A 21,079-nucleotide genomic window follows, 5' to 3' on the forward strand; every position below is an offset into this window, starting at 1 on the left:
GGACCTGCAGCTTCACGTGAAAACATTGGATCATTTACGAGTTTCATTTCGTCTTTTACAAAGTTTGTGAAATCATCAAAGCTCGGAATGATGTTGTATGAATCTCGAATACGCATAGCAGTACGATTCCATCTATCTTGGATCCTGGAAGGTAGCTTTAATTGTAAGGTACGAAGAAATTCGGGTGAGTCTAAAGCTTGAATGTAGTCTTTAGATGTCATACTGGTTTTACATTTTAGGAGGTGACCATAGAACTTTCGGAATGCTGCTCCATCATCAGGATTGACTGCAGGTAATTGTTGTAGTTCTTGTCTGTATGCAACGAAAACTCTGTAGGGATCACCGTACTGGTCCTTGAGGAGTTGTAATGCGTGGCAATAGCCGAGAGATGGCGGTTCTTGGATGCAGTGTCGAACAAGCTCCTTTGGCTCTCCTTCAAGATGTTGATTGAGTCGAAGTAGTCGTCCTCTATCAGTGCAGACCTTGCTATCAACAGCCTCCATAAACGTGGCGATGAAGTACTTGTATTCAAGAGGATTGCCGTCAAATTTGTCAATCGTTACGTCTGGCGCTCCCTGTTGCTCCAATAATCTACATAAAGTCTCGTTGATAGCACTATTCTGATTCTTTGGGACCAAAATGGTGGATGATTGATCTAAGGTTTCGTTTGAACTTTGTTGTCGAGCAGCTTGATGGTTTTTTACTCGAAGTTGTTTCTTCCTCATTAGATATGTTGTCAGTTGCAATGTCGTTTAGGAATGACGAATTTTTGGGCTGAAGAACTGAAGATACTTCTGGGATGAGGGAACGTTCTCTACCGGCTACCGGTTCCTTCAGGTCCTTGAGATTGCGTTTCCAGAGACGAATGTCTCCTTTTAGAACAGTCATTTTGTCCTCGATAATGTCGAACCAAAGTTCATTTGCGTCATATTCGTCTCCTTCACTAAATGACTGGACTTTGCCGTGGGTAATCTTTAGATTTTCGAAATCGGTGTTGAGCAGCTTCAATTCACCATCTAAGTAGGATTCGTCATCATCAGCAAGCCCCTCGATTACGATGTCGTACTGTTTGTTAAAGGAACGTTCGGCACTTCTTTTATCGCGTAACACCTTTTGCAAGGGCGAATTGGAGGACATGGTAGCACTTTCGCTTTTACTGTTGGAGAATGTGCACACACGTCTTAAAGTTTGCCTTTACTGGTATTTCGACTTTTAGCTAAAATAAGATACAAAAGGAGAAAAATTATAAAAATGAAAAATATTAAAATATTGAACTAAGGGTCCTGTAGCGCAAGACCATAATATAAGACACTCAGAAAAACATGACCCAAATCACAGAAAAAGCTACAGGACCAGGCTGACGAAGACGAAAAGAAGCGAGAAACAAGCAAACACCACAGGATGAAAGAAGCACACGAGCAGTAGATATTCTAGAAAATACTAAGAAAATAACGTGAAAATAAACTTACTAAAAGCGATTCCAGCGTGCACTATAGCAAACACATACTCCAAATAAAACAATTTAGTATTTGACATAAACTTCACAATGCCTCTGTAACTTCGAGGAGAAAAACACTTTTATCTCGACATAGAGATTTACTACAAAAATTCTCAACATAGAGGTCTTCTCTCTAACACAGCTCTTTACACCGTGATTATCAAAAAGCAAATGAACAAAAACGGAGTCGCTTCTGAGGCCACAAAATTTCTAATTTCCTAGGGGAATACATTAACTGTTAAAAATATCTAAGACAAAAAATGCAATTAAAATTGAACTAGAAAAACAAAAAGAGCAGTAATAAAAACTTAATTTGCGTTAACTGTAAATTACCATATCATTGTATGACGTCATATAATATGGGACTATTCCCATAACAATTATTGATTGATTGGTTGATTGATTGATTGATTGATTGATTGATTAATTTATTGATTGATTGAGGCGTTTGCTTGAAAAAAAAATTATATTCCATTATAAAAAAATACATACTTGAGGAATTCATGCAGCTTGATAACTTAATAAAATTTAAGGAAAAGCTGGAAAAGCCTCTCAAAAATATATTTAAAAAGTTATGGTATCATTATCTTACTGATTTTCACATCTCCTGTTTGTTTGTTTTTTCTCCTACCTTAAGGGAAGAAATTTTCGCGAGAAGAAATTTTCGCGGAATTTAATTTCGCGAATCAGAGTTTCAAAATGGCAAATTTCGCGGAATTTAATTTCGCGAATGAGCCGATTTCAAAAGTTTCACGGAATTTAATTTCGCGATTGAGAAGAAGTTATCAACTTAAATAAACTTTTAAGCATCACGAAGTTGTTTATATTTGATAAAAAATACACGTTATATGCTTAAAAATCAATTGTGTCCATCTTTTTTGGTAATACCTGGTCTATTATAGCAACAAATTAAAACAAGAAAAAAAAATCATATTTCGCGGAATTTAATTTCGCGATTTAGCCATTTTGGTGTGTTTCGCGGAATTTAATTTCGCGAATTACACCCAAATTCGCGAAATTAAATTCCGCGAAAATTTCTTCCGCGAAAATTTCTTCTCGCGAAAATTTCTTCCCTTAAGGTAGTTTCTTTCTTATAACGATATATGTCATGATTATTATTCACTAAATAGACCTTTTCTAATATAAAGGAAGAAATTTTGGCGGAAAGAAAATTTGGCGGATTTGGCGGATTTGACTGAAATCCGCCAAATTAAGTTTCCGCCAAAATTTCTTTTTTCCTCCATCCGCCAAATTAAATTCCCGCCAAATTATACATTTTGAAAATATGATCTCTTTTAAGGTGTTTTTGCTATTTTTTCGCTGTTTTGACGCCATCTTAAGGTTAAATTTTTAAGCGACCGCCAAATTAAATTCCTGCCAAATTTAGTTTTTTCGTCCATCGGCAAAATTAAATTCCCTCTGAAAAAATTTTTTTGGCCATCCGCCAAATTAAATTCCCGCCAAAATTTCTTCCTTAAAGGTAATGTCGCAGACATCTTAGATTGTAGGCAAAATATATGGACATACGCAGTGAATAAATCCACAAGGTAACCAGTCAGAAATAGCTTGTTTTTTTTTTCATTGGCTGCTATATTTCAACATTTCTCTATTGCTACTTTGCCTAATAAACAATAGTCAAGAGGATACTGCGTATGAAATTTATCAAAAAGTTCTGCGCCATCTTAAGTTGGGTGAAATAGAAACTCACTTATCCTAGTTAAGGCCCGGGCTCCACTAGCGTACGCTGTGATTGCACTTCTCAAGCAAAATCTTCTATGTTTTTGGTCAAAAGAAAAGTAAAGGAATGCCATTGTGGTTCATTCAGACGTTAAATCGAGAAAAGCTAAAATGCGCCTAAATTTCTTTTCAAGTGCATAGTCCTTTTTCATGATGCAATCTTTTCTCCAAGCTGATCGCAGCGCATACAATGAAGAGACTTGCCTTCAGGAAGCTAGACTTTTCACTTGAGCATTTTAGGTAAGAAAAGGACCAACCACTCGTGACCAAACACTATTGACCAAGATGGTCAATGTCTACCAAATTTTCAAGTCAGAAGCTTTAGAGGTTTTAGAGTTCTGACAGGGAGTGCACGCGTATTTTACAGACTGGTCTGCAAAGTACCAAATACTCATGGGACCAGATGGGACCAATTCTTTTCCACAACTTGTCTCTTTTTATTTGACAAGGCAGTCTTCAACAAAGTTCAGCCAAATTGAACGAGTCAATATGCGACTTTAGTCAAATTTACATTCTGGTCTATAAAATTAAGCCATCTGAAGATGAGTAAAATTGACTAAAAATACCTTGATTACACCTTATAAATAAGTACAGAATAAGAACAATTTGAGGTTCAAAGTGCCAAAAAAAAAAGAACAGCGGAGCGTCAGAAAAAAGATTTTGCGATTTTACACGAATAAGTTTTTTTATGACCAATGTCGGCAACAAAGTGATAAAATTGACAAAATTGGCGGTAACAATTTCATTGAGGAGAAGCTAGCAACAAAAAGGCGATTCGTAAATTTTTCGGAATATTTTCACTTTGGATTGTTGGAATCTCGAGTAAAATAATGAAAACAACGAAATTTATATTAGGAACATTAGTTATTATAAAGTGGTCTTTTCAACAATCAATATTCACATCTTAAAAAATAAATATTATATTTTTATCTCTAGATAATTATTTCTGTACAATTTATAAGTTATTACTATTCACTCGTTCTCTCGCTTTTTCCTACCCTCGAATAATCTTATTAAAAAACAGCACCCGGAAATTTTGACTTGAAAATTCGAATTAATATTTCTTCCCACCAAAAATTTTAATTTCAGTCGATTCGCCAAATTCAATTCTTCTCAAAATGGGCTTTTCCAGAAGAAAATTGAATATGGGGGTTGACCCCCCCCGGACATTATGAATTTTGACCCCCCCCCCCCCCCCCCCCCGACAGCAGGTTTGACCCCTTGGACACTCAAAATTACCCTGAAACAGAGCAAAATTACCTCTAAACAGAGTAGTTTACCCCCGGACAAGGCAAATTTTGTAGATTTTTCACTACCCCCGGACACTATATCCTCCACCCCCCCCCCCCCCCATGTACGAACATTTTCTGGAAGAGCCCAATTTAGCAATTTTCTCAGATCACCAAAATGGCTTTTCTAACCTGTTTCCACAATGAAATTTAAAAAATATAGATATGAAAAATCCATAAACTTCAAAAAAACTACAGAGAATTAATTCCACACGAGAGCACCAACACTGATTAAAGTTCAAAATTCATCTCTTTGTCCAAACCATTCCCAGCATTTTCATACCTTTTCGAGGTCTTCAATCGGTCGTTAGTCACAGAGGCGAGTTGTTAATCCAATAACCATTCGAAACACACCCATAAAATCAATGAGGCGTCTTCTTATTAACTGTTTTGGTTTCGTTTCAAGCTCGACTCTTTCTTCTGCACAAGCGCTTGAACTTTCAATTTCAAGTCGGGGTCTGTAAAATAATCTAAAAATAAATCATTATAAAAAAATCATTCTCAGATAAAAGGCGGACTGCACTCGACTTCTAAACAACGACATGTGTGCCCCCCCCCCCAAAAAAAAAAAAGCTTTCAAAATTGGACCCTTAGAGTGTAGCCCTTGAGTAGTGAAAAGGCCTTACAGTGCATTTTACCGAACGTTTCTCACCCTTACAGTGCATTTAACCGAACGTTTCTCACCCTTACAGTGTAGTTTGATTTCAAATCTTATTTCGCTGAAGCCACCCGAAAATAAGCGTGAGATGTCGAAACAATGTGCAAAACGAATCAAAATGGGTGCCAAGTCAAAACTACAAAGATACATTAGATTTTTACTGTAAGATCCAGCAGTCCCCAAACGCACCTATACAGTGTATCCAACTAAAAGAAGACCCTTGTAGTGCAGTCTATCAAAAATACACCCGTACAGTGCATTTCGAGGGTCTTGAAAACTTACCCTTAAGGGCGGCACATGTTGTGGGTCAGACCGTATGAGTGCTCACCCCCCCCGAGCGGACTGCACAAGTTAAAATTGTTCAAAGCATGTTGTTATAAATATAAATACGGTAGAGTCTTCATAACCCCAAGTATTTCTGGGCCCTTTACGTAAAAAGTATAGAAGAAAAATTCCCAAAAAAAAAGTGGATCTTCGAGAAACTCTATCTTGTTCATAATTTAGAAAATAAATCAAACTATCGACCAATTTTTTACACCAATGTGTTATTCTTTTAATAATTTGAATTTTGAGTTTCTCGAAGAGATGCACTATTTCGGAATTTGTTTTCTTATATATTTAATCAATGTTTCGGCTTGAAAAGTATTTAAGGTAAGAGCCCTTAATGAAAGTCTCCACAACTCGAACCCTTGTGCGTTTGTGTTATAGAGACATTTGTAACATCAAATGATGTTATAGAGACATTTGTAACATCAAATGATGTTATAGAGACATTTGTAACATCAAATGATGTTATAGAGACATTTGTAACATCAAATGATGTTATAGAGACATTTGTAACACAAATGATGTTAGAGACATTTGTAACATCAAATGATGTTATAGAGACATTTGTAACATCAAATGATGTTATAGAGACATTTGTAACATCAAATGATGTTTAAGTAAGATTTATACCGGCTGCAAATTCTCGAACGTTGTTTGGACGTTGTATACACACTTCACTGCAAGTAGAAAAAAAACAGAACATTTTAAAAATAAAGTCAATAAAATCATGACGCAATTATTTATTTACGGATTGCCACTATAAATTCCAAATTTACACGATAAGACTACCTAGTAAGGGAAGTAATTAGGCGAATTAGATACCTATTTTCAGGGAACAGGGAACCAATTTCCCAAGTCATTCACCAAAATAAGTCCTCGCAAAAATCCCTGAAATAGTTTTTGACAATTTTGGAAAAAAAATAGAATATCAGTTGATGATTTCGAATTCAGAGCTGTCCTCATTTACTAAGTTAAAAAGAAGGTTGCGTTTTTTTCTAAGAAAATGTGAACAGTGAAAGAATAACAAAATTTGATTGGCTGTGTTATCAACTAAGATCTGGAGGTGGGAGATTCAAATTCATAGCCCAAACCATGCTATTCATTTTGCCATTGATTCCATTTTTATGCCCAAGACAAGGGGTAAATTCATGAGTTATTTGTAATTTCTATCGGGTGCACCACGAATCCAGCTCTGAGAAAATTGGATTCAAAGTGTTTAAATTTTTACGTAGTGCACCTGATTTGATGAGGTGTGATTTCATGGCCTTCAGGGATAATACACACGTTCCAGCCAGCTTCAGAGTTTGTATCATTAAAAAACAGCAATAACACCCAACCACACAGTATTATAGACAAGAGAGACGCAGAATTTGTGTCAGAGTGCACATTTTTATAACACAGTAATCATCTTTTATTATTTTATTATGCAACATTAGTTTATGACACTCGACAAATTCGACATTTTAACAATCACTACTACTACTACAAATGACTTCTATACCAATAACAATTCAATATCTCCACAATTCTCCAATCCAAGTTGCAATTTACTTCTAGTTTTGTCTATTTTCTTTTAAGTCTCTAGTCTCCCATTTTCAAGCATCAATCCCACATTCAATAACACTACTTTTGCTCTTTTTTTGTTCCGACAAATAATTATTGTTTAAAATAAATTTTTATTTTATTGATTTTTAATTTATTTCATATTTCTCAATCCAATTCTGATGAATACTGTCTGATACTATACTTAGTCTCCACCATCTAGAATTTCTCCGAGTTCTAAGCCTTGCCTGCAGAGTTATATCTTTCAGAAGTGAATAGGCCTCACTGAAGAGATATATAGCTCTGTATTTCAACTTGCCCAGATAGGGCAGTTGTACAATTTTATCCAAGCTTCAATTTATGATTTGGATCTCAATTGAGCGAATCAACTTTTGGTCGTACGTATATTTTTGCAAATTGAAAATTATATATAAATTTTTTTTTTTTTTTTTTTTTTTTTTTTTTTTTTTTTTTTTTTTACATAATAATTTATTTATTTATTTAGTTTACTTATTATAAATAGGACGAATAGCCATTGAGATATATGGAAGTGCCTGAAATACAATTAAAAATAATAAAAATAATAAATAATATGACAAGATATTTACTTTGTAATAAACAGTGGTCAAACCAAGGTTTTTCGTCCGGGACGGAAAACGGATTTTAAATAGCAATTCAGTACATAATCTTGAAATTTCGGCAAATTATACAGACTTTCGAGACAGAACATACCTCTTTATTAACTTCATTAAGACGGAAATCCGTCTGAGACGGAAGAAGTTTGAACACTGAATAAAGATCTGCTCCCCTACACAAAGTTTGCAACCCTCTGATCTATACTACTGCCGCAGGTCTAGAAAAGTTCAATAGACCCATCAACATGGAAAACATTATTCATCCATATTTCTCTCACCTGACAAAACTGGAAATCAAGCAATCAATTTCCGGATGTTCTCGCAAATATTTCTCATTCCCCATTCGAGTTTTGATCTGTGATGAGAAAAGAATGTAGAACGTATTTTAGGTGATGATCTATCTCACTTACACGTTTTTTATACAAGGACATAAAGCGTTAATGGCCAAAATTTTAAGAAATAGTTAAGAGCATTTTAAGGCTTCGTGAATTCTAGAACACCAAATTTCTTAGGAAATACCATTAAAATACTTACAAAATGATGGAATTAGGAACAACCATTTTTAGCCTTAAAACTAAAAAATTCAAGAACATCTTCAAAAGGCTTCAAAAGTTTTGGATATTCTTATAAAAAACAAGCAACATGCTGAATGGACCTACCTAATGATTAAAACATCAGATGAAAATAAGAAAAAAGTGGCAATAATTGTACAAAAATTCAGAATGGAAAAATAAAGCTTGTGTGTTGAATATTGAAAATGGTTAAAAGGAATTTCCCCAAATACGAAAATCACTTAAACCATTCAGGCCCAAAAAACCCTATTTTTAAGCAGTTTTTGGCCCAAATTTGCCCAAAAAAACTTTCCTTAAAAATCGGGCTCCGTCACATTTTGGGCATTGCCATTTTGCATCATTGTGCAAAAATCAGAAAAAAATTATGAGTCAACATTGAGAAAAGCAATATTTGCTTATTTGGTTAAAGGGAATTTCCCTAAAATACGAAAATCCGTTTTTTAAAGCGAATAAAAATTTTCCGGGAAAAACCACTTCAGCCATTCTTTAGAGAATCTTGCCCTCCATCTTTGTACAAAAAATCTGAAAAAAGTAATGACAGGATTTTGCACAAAGTCCAAAAAACCCTATTTTTAGGTAGTTTTTGGCCCAAATTTGCCCAAATAAATTTTTTCTCAAAAATCGGGCTCCGTCACGTTCTGGGCATTGCCATTTTGCATCATTGTGCAAAAAATCAGAAAAAACTAATGAGCCAATCCTGAGAAAAGCTGGTAACAGACGGACGGACGGACGGACGGACGGACGAACGAACGAACGGACGGACATGGGTTAATTTATAGAACCTCCACCGGGGTACCCGGAGGTAGGTCCAACAAATGTGTATAATACCCGATCAACTCAAGGTAGAAGTTTAACGTTCATAATTTTTTTTAAAGGTAATGTCGACGAAATTTTGCAATCACCCAAGAGATAGTATTTGGATCGAATTGTGCAGTGTGGAAGTATATGACGTGACTTAGCAAGAAATCTACCAATGCAAATCCAAACTTTTCAACCTTAAATTGTGGAATTACCGATAAACGAAAGAAAAAAACTCACTTTAAATGTATTCAATTTGGATTGTTGGTCATCTGTCAAAGCTCCAATATCATTCTTCTCGATTGCGCTTTTGTCGTTCATCTTAAAAATTGTTATTTTTTTGTATTTCTTTGTACAAATATCTAAGTAAAAATTAAGACAGTTAAAACATTACCATTACGATTTTTACGAGAAACTTAAAATTCTACCGAATTCAAATTTGATCTATTAGTCATCAATAACTTTTTCTAACTTGGCTGTAGAAGTGCCAAAACTTTGGCAAGATCCTGAATATGTCTCTCTAACCCCCTTCCAGTCATTTTTATATAACTCTTTCAAAGGGTATAAACACAATGAAATAATACAAGAATGTTGATCATTGCAGAAAGGACACATGTTTGGGTCGCACGAACAACACAATAGGCAAGGCACTAGTACAAGATGTATACTAAGGGCTTAGTTGCAAAATAAAACATGCTTCTGTTTGCCGTAATCTTAATATATACAATAAAAAAGCGTTGTTATCAAAAGTTAAAAAAAGGCAAAGTTGGTGTGGCCCTTGTTTACAAGCACTGTGTATATCAAAGTTTTTAGAATATGTCATATAGCTTCCATAATCAATAAATTCCCAAAAACTAATTTTTTCTCAGGTCAATGATTTATCTATGAGTCCAATTTGTAACATGACAGTATAGACTTTAAACTTGTATATCAAGATTACGGGATTTCGAGTACGGGCCGATTTTACTTTCGTTTTGAGTGGTTTCATTTTCGATTTCAAGCAAACATCTTAGCCAAGGTGCTCTCCCATAGTTACATGGGTTTGTGCAAAAAAACTAAGCATAAAAAATTTTCCAAATCCCCCATTTCAATTTTAATGCAATGAAAAATGAAACTTTTCTATGTTTCACTTTATTACTCCTATTTTTTACGGCACTTTGTTGACAATCTAACTCTCGCATCAAATACCTGCTTTCTTCAGTAAATTGAAGATGAGAAAAAAACCTAAGCCACTGATCACGGATTGAAACAAATATACGAAACAAATATATGATTTTACAGCCGTCTGTCGTGCAAGGCACTGAGAGGCCACGGGTGCTAAAAAGAAGGGCTGTTTGAAATGTGGCAACCCCATTGGTGGAAATTTGATAAACAGCCTGCAAAGGAGCGCCAGGAAGCTATCAGTAGAATAGACCATATTCGTTTTTGTTGCAGATTTCAATATAAACTTCTTTCAGGGATTACTTGCCAATGTACATGTACACATGTGTTGTGTCAACTTGTCAGCATTGTATTGTTATAAAGGGAAAGATAAAAGAGGTAAGACTAGCCTAGTTTCTAATCCTGATATAAGACTGACATGACTTTTTATACCGGGTGTGCCACAAAAAAGTTTCTCTCTTCAAAACTAATTTTTCCCGAATTCTAAAAATTTTACCATTCCTATTCAATTGGAAAGAAGAAAGATAAACTTAAAACTTTTGATGGTTGATTTATTAAATTCGGTTCATTACAGTAGGTCGAAAGTTATGCTTCTGAAAGTGCTCAAAAACGTTAAAAATCGACCTATCAAATTAAACAGAAGCATAATAATATGATGCATCAGTATTTTCGTTTCAGTCATTAAAAATGATAATTAGCTGTCTAATTGACCGTTTGTTATATAAAGGAAGATTGAATTTCAATAAAAGGCAGAAAATTCGTCGAAAAGAGCCAAAAAATCTGGTAAAATTTATTAAAAAACACATCAAACATGGGTTTCGAGGTACATCCAGCTTTACATAGACTTTTTCCAGTCTAGAACCAAAAATCTGTGGAAAATTTCGTCAAAAGTAAATTGAAATGATTTGATGAACATTTTAAACCCTTTCGTTCCATCAGTTTCAAAATTTATGTGTTCAATTCAATTACTGAAAAATGGTCTTAATCATGTAAAGCCTTTTGCGATTGCCAATTTTAAAATAAAAATTTGATAGGTCGATTTTTAACGTTTTCGGGCACTTTCTGAAAATAACTTTTTTTTTCAATTGAGCATAACTTTTGATCAAATGAATCGAATTTGATAAATGACCCACTTTCTGAAAGTAACTTTTTTTTTCAATTGAGCATAACTTTTGATCAAATGAATCGAATTTGATAAATGACCCATCAAAATTTAAGTTTATCTTTCTTCTTTTTGATGGAATAGGAATGGTTGTTTCTTAATTCTTAGATTTCGAAAAAATCAGTTTCAAAGAGAGAAACTTTTTTGTGGCGCACCCGGTATATTGTATTTTAGACAGTCATTATATCTATCTATTTATATCTATAAATTACAGACCAGAAGACCCAACTGTTTCAGTAAGCATCAGTAAGCATGTTAATTGTATCCTTAACTATCTCATTTAAGAACATTATTTTATACTTTGTTGATTTTTGAAAGCCTTTGAAAGCCTTACTCAAAATTTATGGTAGAACCCATTTGACCACATATTCACCCTTCAAATCTTTAGTTTTTCAAGAGAAACAAATTTGATCTTTCTTCCGCAAGATTACACTTTAATATAATGCCAAGTATGCATGTAAGTTTTATATATCGCCTAAAATAACGTATTTGTCCAATTTGACGTCAAATAATTTTGTATAAAAACTCTTTTTTTTCTATAGAATTATCATTCCCTTGAGACTGGACCGAGTCCGAAACATGTCGGGAAAAATCAAAATATAATAGCTGCATTCTTTTTCACCGTCCAATGCAACATGTAAGTTTTATATTAATACTTTCTTTTTGCATAGGTTTTGCATATTTTCAATGTAATATCACCACAGCAATTTGGCAACCATAATTTTTGCATACACTTATATACAATTAAATACAGTGGCGGATGGAAAGGCAAAAAGGTCTATTCTTCAGATTGTTTTGTTTTCACTCATCCTCTTCAGTGTGGTAAGCAGAAAACAATCACGATCTGATCACAGGATGTCTAGACCAAACCAAATAAGAGACAATGCATCCTGGAGTATGATATCGTTTGCCAACCAAACCAAACTGACTGTTGAGTTACCTTGAGTTACCTTGAGCTTGTTTCGTAATATCTTTACGCATCCATCCTGTGAGGACCGATGTAAATTTTCATATTGATGATACTGTTTGTTTCAGCTCGTCTCATCATAGTGTAGCCAGTCACGAGTGGCTCGTCGGGAACTGTAAAAAGATATTTATCCAGCTCAGTTTTGAATTTCAATTTCTTGCACCCAGTGAGATCCCTCAGACGTTTTGGCAGCGAGTTGAAAAGCCTTGGTCCTTGGACTTTAAAACTTGAGTATATGACTTTTTGCCAGGGCCCCCTTTTCACTAGTGGTATGTGACATTTTCTTCCTTGTCTGGGATTGGCATAGAACGTGATTGTCCCAGGATTTGGGACAAGCTTCTCAATAATACACCAAGTGTATATGATAATATATCTTTCACGCCTTCTCTGCAGTGAAAACAGTTTTAATGTTTGTAGTCTTTCCCAATAGTTTTGGTTGTGTAGGTTTTTAATCCTCCTTGTGAATGATTTTTGGAGATCTTCGATCTGCTGGATCAGATTAACTTCATTGGGTGACCATAGTTGAGGACAGTTGTCGATGTGTGGTATGACTAAAGACTTCCAAAGAGTGAGCATGACATCATGTTCTCTTGAGCTGAATGTTCTCAGAATCCAACCAATGAGTATCTGTACTTTTTCTACAATGGTTAGAATATGTTGGTTGAATTTTGCATCGCATTGAGTATATTTTAGCATATTTTTTAGCTAGATGTAAACCTTTGAGTCAATCAAACAAGGTGCTTCATCATGCAAACCTGATATATCACTCAAGGCCAAGCTACGCACCAAACTTTTATGTTTATAAAAGCTTAAATATTAAATCTGAGAATGAATACGGGATTCACACGGTCCACATCACACTGTCACACGTCAGTCAGGACCTCCTTTCACTTTATCGATATTACGCAAACGGCAGTGTGCGCTAAATTAATTTTGGTTTCACTATCGATTTCAAGCAAAGGTCTTAGCAACAGGGTGCGCGTACATAGGAACGGGGCTGGGTAGAAAAATCTAAACATAGAATTCAAAAAAATTACTGATCATCGTACATATATAGAGCACTAAAAAATAACCCCTTTCTATGTTTAGTTTGTTCTACCTTGGTTTATAGCTGCAAATATCTTCAAATAACCTTTGTCCGCTATCAGCCTGCGCGATAATCTTTGCCTGCTTCAATTCTTAGATAATGAATAAGAGAGGTGCGCTTAGCTAAGCTCTGCTCGCGGGCGATAAATTTATGTTTACTTATCTTGTATATTTTAGTGGTATTTATCCAATGAAAATGATGCACGGCGCTGACAAAATATGCACGGCATTGATTATGACATCATTAAATATGTCAATGTCGATTCAACGCCTGTTAAAGAAAATAATTTGTAAATAGTTCTTTTTATCGTGAAATTTAGAAATACAAACAAAACAAGCGATACTTTTATGGACCTACCTGGTTATCAAACTAATCAGTGAACATTGAAACACATAAGACATAACTGGTCAAAATACAAAAAAAATAAAGAAAATGAAAGCATATCTATTGAGAGAAACTATCAACACTATTGAAAAAGATTTTTGAAAAAGAAATAAAAAAGCTATTAAGCGCTTTTCTTTATAAAAACCACTATCAGAAAAATGCACAGCTTAATAAATAAGGTTTCCAGAAAACTCAAACCGTCGCACTCTACCGTGACATTTTCTTCTGTTAGAAAAAATAATAATAAAACAATTTGGCTGATAACATTGATATATGCTCATAAATAGTGATTCTAATAGATAAAGATTCGTTTTTCAGCCAAAAAAATAATAAGTGTTTACAGAAAACTCAAATCATTACCCTCCACCGTGACATTTTCATCGTAAAAAAAACTAATAAAAATAATAATAATAATATGGCTAAGAAGATTGATGTTTTCTTATTAAAAGTGGTTCTTATAGATAAAAATGCGATTTTTGAGCCAAAAAATTTTTTTTGCAAAAATCTGCTTGAGCCAAGCTTTAACTATGATTGTACCCTACTTTCATGCTAAAAATCAGAAAAAATTAATGATCCAATTTTTCACAAAGTCCAAAAAACCCGTTTTTAAGCCGTTTTTTGGCCCAAATTTGCCCAAAAATTTTTTTTTTCGAAAATCGGGCTCCGTCACATTCGAGGGTTTATGGTCATGCACCTTTGTGCCAAAAATCAGAAAAAACTAATGAACCAATCTCGAGAAAAGCTGGTAACTAACACACTAACTAACGAACGAACGAACATGGGTTAATTTATAGGACCTCCACCCCACCGGGGTAGGTCCAAAAAGAATCAAATTTAATATTTGTTTCCTATCTAGATTATATTAGCGTTAGAATACGGTAAAATTTCACGAAAAATATTTCGCGATGGCGGTACGCGCAATCACGCCCACGGGAAAGTTCCAATTTTTAATTATCGGGAAATCGGGGAAACCGGTTCACCACGTGGATAAAAAACGTACAGAATGAAATCTGACAGAAGGTTTTCAACCAGATTTATTCAGATAAAGCTATGAGGTTCATTACTTGTGGGTTTTAAAACCTACATAACCAAAAACGAAAGTTGTTGGGAAGGAAAGAGTAAACGCAAGACAGAAGGTTTGGTTGTGTTGATCAGGTATGTTTTTATTCTATCCAAACTAATGTTATAAAAGACCAAGGAGGCCCTGACTGCACTTTGGCTTCAAATGATGTCAATGTTCATTTTGTTATAGACCTTTTTGCCTTTCCATCCGCCATCTTGAATTGTATGCAAAAATAGAGGAACGAAAAAGCCGTGGTTGGATTTAGTTGGAAAATATGCAAAACACATGCAAGTTTATACAAAGATTAAAAAGACAACAAAGCATCTTATAAAGAAATATTATATCATTAGAACAGTAAAATGATGGAATTTCTTAATCCAAAAAGAAATATTTACAGAACAACGAAAGCCTTTTAGAAATTTGTTCTTAAAGACATTGCATATTCTGTTTTCATGCCATTAAAAAATTCCACTGAGACGGAGTACACACATCAAACTTTCAAAACAGGCAAACTGAAAGCAGCAATTACGAGGTCACACATTCAGCGGGTTCAGATCCGTTTTGATTTGATCGCTTGGCGGTTCTATTCCCAGGAGAATAATTTACCGTCAGTCAAATAAGGATTATTTTTGTACCTTCGCGGGCGATCTTTCAGCTTGAGTTTATGTCTAATGTTATGGTTTTTTGAAGTGCTTGTTCTTTAAGAGATGAGCTAATTTGATTATTTCTAGTTTTCAAAAGAAGCAAATTTAATCTTCTTCTACAAGATTACACTTTAACATAATGCCAATTATGCATGTAAGTTTTATATTAATATATACTTTCTTTTTGCATATGTTTTGCATACTTTCTAAGGGAATTTCACCACGCAGTTCGGCCACCATAATTTTTGCATACAATTCAGCAATATGGCGGATGGAAAGGCGAAAAGGTCTATTCCAGACGATCTCAATCGAACGGAATCGACAATCGAACCAGTCGAACCAAATTGAACGCAATCGACGGATTGAAATTCGATTGTCGAACGCAATTGAATCTCAAGCGAACGTCAAAATTCTGGGTAATATTCGATTGGTTCGATTTGGCCATTCCAGTTTTTATTCGTTACCCCCCAATGGACGACATGGAATTTCCGTAGCAAATTGCTTTCAAGAAAGTCCGGAATTTCCGTAACAAATTTACAAAATACCTATCAAAACCGTGGAATTCCGTTACTGTAACCTAAAAAAATCATGGAATTCCAATACTTTAATGCAAAATTAAGTTAAATTAATTCTGTGCCAAAATTTATTTCAAAAATTGATGTCGTCCATTAGGGGCTAATGATGCTAATAAAAAATTAACCCCTGTTTTGTGACATTTTTGATGTCATCCACTATTTTGCTCATAGAATGAGGCCATCATGTGGCTTACATGTCAAAATACATCCATGGTTAAGCTGAGTAATTTATCTACCTGTTGCAAAAAGAACGAAATTTTGTGGCTTACTCAACTTAAATATATTAAAGCATGAAGTGTGAGTAAAATATGTGGCTGACAAAAAAGCCACAAAAAAGTCCATTTAACAACGCAAAAGTATGTACATTTAACACTTTTTGGAAAATTCAGCCTTTCTTCTTTCAAGTCTAGAAGGTCCCATTCAGAGATCACTTTTCAATATCGTGTGGCTTACACTTTTAAAAAAACTAGAATTTTTGATCTGCAGCCACAATTTTCACTCAAATAACAAATTTTTGTTTTTAATCATATCTCCACGTTGAGGTCTATTACCCTGTGAAATCTCTATGGCTGACTCAAAAAATATGAAGAGTTATTCCAAAAAGTTGATTTTGAGCATTTTTTACAATGTCACACTATTTTTGATTAGCATCTAATGTTTTTTTTCTGGAATGGCCCATTGTTGTTCGACTGGTTCGATCGTCGATTCTGTTCGATTGAGATCGTCTGGCTTTATTCTTGCAGCTTCCCAACATCCAAGCTCTCAAATATCACAAGCCGAATGAAATTAGGCGGCAATCACAAATATCTTCATTTCGCGTCCTCGTTGGGTATAAAAAGTGAGTCGGTCGGTCGGTCGTAAAAATTTTTGGGTTTCCATTTTTCCATCCATTTTTTGAGTGCATTCTTGGAGGAAGCTGCCAGCCAGCCAGCAGCCAAAACAACCACGTGTAATGGGTGGTTTAAAATTATGACCTTTGAACACTGTGACCTCCGACCCCAAAATGGCGCATGTAATGATAAACAAAGTCAAAATGCTGCCAATGCTAGAAATCGCTCGCAAAAAATCGGCAATGATAAAATTTTTGAACGAAGGAAAGGTCATTGACAGAAAAAGCCCGACAAAGTTACCGACTGGCCGACTCAATTCTACTCAATTTTCGAGAGCCGGTCGGGCGACGCGAAACGAAGATATCTGTGATTACCGCCTTACTTTCGATTTCCCGTAGAAATTATGCGATGAACAATCCGGGGGTCAATGAATCGACGATCGAACGCAATCGAACGCAATTGAACATCAATCGAATGCAATCGAATCTGAAAATTGCGGTAATATTCGATTGAGATTCGATTGCGTTCGATTTGGTTCGACTGGTTCGATCGTCGATTCCGTTCGATTGAGATCGTCTGGTCTATTGTACTCTTAGGTGCCAAAAATAAACGGGGGGGGGGGTTGGAAAAAATTTTCAAATTAAATAAACAGGGGGAACCTAATTACCAGGGGGGGTTGGAAAATGGACCTTAAAAAACCCTAAAAAGGGGCAAAATATAAATAGACTAAATTTAGGCTTTTTAGTTTTAGAGTAAAACAAGGAACTTATCCTTTTGGTAGCTGGGAATTTTCTCAAAAATTAATAAACGGGGGGGTCCTAATAAGGTCCTGGGGGTTGGAAAAAAATTGAAAAATTAACAAGCGGGGGGGGGGGCCGTTTATTTGGCACCTAAAAAAGAGTATAATAGGTTGTTGTCTGGGGAACATTGGTTGGGAACAGTCAATCATTGTATTGATAAAAGATAAAAGTATAAAGTATTACTCAATAATTTGCACTGACTTTACCTTTAGCAGAACCACCTGGTCCTGGACCACACAGCTCCCACAAAACCAGGCCACAAAAACAAGAAATCTCGAACGCCATTTTGATTTTTGTAGAATTTTGTTTGTGTTTTTGCTTTTTTTATTCCGTTTTTTATTTCGGGCTGGTCGGAATTTGGGAGAAAAGTGCAGCACGAAAAACAACTTTTAACGTGCGCAGCCATTTCTCCTCTCAACTCGATGAAACGACGGGGGTTTGGCTTATAACCCCAGTCCCGACTAGTAGTCGTTGGTAGGGTCGCTGACTTTTGAAGGTTGTCGTAAGTCGGATAGCTGACATTCGAAGGTTTTCATGGGTCTGGGCGACGCCCTTCGAGTCGTCGTCTGACCAAGAAGTCGGACATCGTGGGAGCCTCTCTTTGATTTTATTCGTCCTCAATTTAATTGGACGACCCAACCCACCACTACTAGTCCAGTCCGGCATTGTGAACGCAGAATCTTCCCTCATACAACTTACTCTATCCGTATTAGAGGCTAAGTTTTCAAAAAGATGATATCACGGTACTCAATCCCATCGTAACAGTGTGTCAGTTGGACCTCAAATCGGACCATAAATCGATCGGACCACAGAAAAAAGGTCTACCGCATCTGAAAAACCCGGACCCCAAATCTGAAAAAGCTCAACCCCATTTGTGAAAAAGGTGGTCGCGACCCCTTCTGAAAAAGCCGGACACTAAATCAGTACCCGAGTACCGTGAGAATATCACAGCTCGAATTAGGCTGCTTGCATCCACTAACGGATTTGTCCTTCTTATAGATTATCTTTCTTTCTGTTTTGTTTTTCTGGTCTGGGATTCGAATTTCGAATGTAAACATTCTCTATTGAAAACGTTCGTTTTTGCGCGCACATCAATGTCAATCAAATTATTAACTCGCCATGATTCTGTAAAATACATGGAAATAAAAAAAACCGAACCGGAAAGCGGTTGGCAGATCATTAAACAGACCTATACTACCTGTGGTTTTTGTAGAGGTCTGCGATTCAGACTAAGCTCGAATGAAAATCAACATTTTTCTCTGAGAAACCTGGTCTCTTTAAGAAGGACTCTGATCATAGTCAGAAGATTTGTTAAGAAATTTGAATATAAAACTTTTGTTTTGGGTTCCCTTGACACTTTTAACAAAATACTGCCTTGAAAAGTTGTTTGGTAGTTTATCCTGTCAAGAGTAATTAAGAATTTAGTTACAAAAATGACATTATGAACTTTAAAAAGACGTTAATAAGATGTTGTATTACCGAGAAATAAAAAGAAATAAAAACAAGAAAGAAATTCAATAAGCCACATGATAGGTACATGTAGTTAAATAACTTTATTAAACATGAACACTTTTCAAAGGCAAGTATTTAAAATGGAATTAAAATTAAAAACAACTTTTCTCTCTTTACACAACTATTTCTTGGAATTACCTTCGCCACTGATAAAACGCTTTATAAATGAGAGAAAAATCTACCAGACAGTGTTTTGAGTGTTCCTTGGAAGATAGAGGGTAGCGAAAGAATTTATTCACCGAAACAAAAAAAGTAAACTTGTTGTTATCATCGGTTACATTTATTCACAGGTAAGAGATATAGAATCTATTTTGTAACATATTGTCCAGAATTTCATATAATATTAGCCATGTATAGGCAAAAATAAAATAATGTAGTTTTTCCGGAATGCGGATAAAAGAAAAAAGCTTCATGCTCTCATCATTGAAAAATAACTTTTATAAACAAACAGTATGAAGTAAGCCCTGGAAAATCTTTTTTTTTTCACCCGGTCGGTTTACATTACATTTTTTTATTTTCGCCATATTATTACAAAATTTTTATTCTGCTAAGATTTCTTCCCTTCCTTGGTATACTAAAACAAAACACCATAATTAAATTAAATATTTATTTCAATACCCCTATGTCACAGACCCGCTGGTACCCCAGCCCCGCCCACTGGAAAATTTGGCAAAAATTTCTTCCCCGGTGGGAAAATACCCTGTTACTTCAGCCCCACTGGGGGTTTGACTTTTATTTCATCCCTATTGGAGATCCAATGTTTAAAAATTGCACTCCAAAATCATCACTGGATCTTTTAACCTTGGAATAATAAAATTTCTATCTCCATTGACATTTCAATAGGAATTTTTTTCCCCACTGAGGAAAAAGTTTCACCGGGGCTGTGAGACAGGGATTTATTTCGATTAAAAAAGTAATACTGATTAGTACTGTACTTTTGATTTATCCCATAAAAACCTCGTTCGTCGATGATTCCTGGATGTTGTTGTTTTAGGAAAATGGCATTGTTGACAGGTGGGGCTGGAATGGCACTTGAAGCGGTTGGCCCAGTTGTAGAATCAGGCGGGATCGTTGGTGGTGCTGTTGGCGGGTTGGTAGGTGGTGCTGTAGGCGGGTGCGTCGGCTTGGCTACAAAAAATAAAGAAGTCGGGCAATTCACTGGAGGTGTAGTTGGCGGTGCTGCTGGCGCCGTCGCTGGAGGGTTTACCGGAAATTGTTTGGTACCAGGTGGACCTGGTGCCTTGGTTGGCGGTGCCTCTGGATGTCTTGCTGGAGCCGGTGGCGGCTATGTAGCCTCTGGAATATTATATGATACTTTCAAATGATGATAAATAAGAGACAAATACAATTTTGAAAAGTAGCATGCATATTTAGACAGCAGTATCATTTTTTATACTTTCATTTTAGATTTTGTTGGCGATTATACAATGTTTGTAACTTAGTTATTCAAAGTTCTTAAAGATGAAGTTGTTTGAAAAAAAATCCTTAAAGAACCTTAAATTTTCATCACTTCCTCAAAAGACGTCAATCATTTGAGTTTTTTATAAGAAAGAACTATAAAAGAACATATTGCTGTATTGACCAAATTATTAAAAATAATTAAAAAAAAGTTCAAGGCTTTGCGGCCCGGGGGAGTGGGTACTAGGTTTGGGAGATGACGGATTTCCGAGAAAAAGTTTGAAAGAGAGACCCATAGAGAGACTAAATTTCGGAAAATTTTGACCATTTTTTGACGTTTTTGCTACCCTTAGGGAGACTAATTCCCCAAAATTTATGACAGAATTTTAGTTCAAATTTCAAAAATTTATGACCCTTTGAGGGAAAATACATATGCGCAT

General features: G+C 35.4%; 1 protein-coding gene and 1 long non-coding RNA gene across 3 annotated transcripts in view; one reads left to right on the top strand and one right to left on the bottom strand.

Annotated features, from left to right (window-relative positions):
* Nucleotides 1–9,417, bottom strand: part of LOC136804086 (RIIa domain-containing protein 1-like) — a 185,881-nt gene extending 176,464 nt beyond the window's left edge. The window contains exons 1-4 of one of the 2 annotated variants that reach the window (XM_067060828.1): nucleotides 9,297–9,417; nucleotides 7,965–8,041; nucleotides 6,140–6,186; nucleotides 4,575–4,994 (exon numbers count right to left, since the gene is read on the bottom strand). In XM_067060828.1, coding sequence (XP_066916929.1) covers nucleotides 4,906–4,994; nucleotides 6,140–6,186; nucleotides 7,965–8,041; nucleotides 9,297–9,377 — 294 coding nt within the window. In that variant the 5' untranslated portion in view covers nucleotides 9,378–9,417 and the 3' untranslated portion in view covers nucleotides 4,575–4,905. Of the gene's footprint in view, nucleotides 1–4,574; nucleotides 4,995–6,139; nucleotides 6,187–7,964; nucleotides 8,042–9,296 lie in introns of those variants that run through there. The other variant, XR_010846236.1, reaches the window with a different exon arrangement.
* A 9,932-nt stretch (nucleotides 9,418–19,349) lies between these two features.
* Nucleotides 19,350–20,763, top strand: LOC136804124 (uncharacterized). Its single transcript, XR_010846240.1, has 2 exons — nucleotides 19,350–19,531; nucleotides 20,236–20,763. It is a non-coding gene; the product is annotated as an uncharacterized lncRNA (long non-coding RNA).
* Nucleotides 20,764–21,079: the final 316 nt, after the last annotated feature.

The sequence above is a fragment of the Clytia hemisphaerica genome, unplaced genomic scaffold (genome assembly GCF_902728285.1).
Source record: "Clytia hemisphaerica strain Z4C2 unplaced genomic scaffold, Clytia hemisphaerica genome assembly, whole genome shotgun sequence".
In the NCBI taxonomy this organism is placed as follows: domain Eukaryota; kingdom Metazoa; phylum Cnidaria; class Hydrozoa; order Leptothecata; family Clytiidae; genus Clytia; species Clytia hemisphaerica.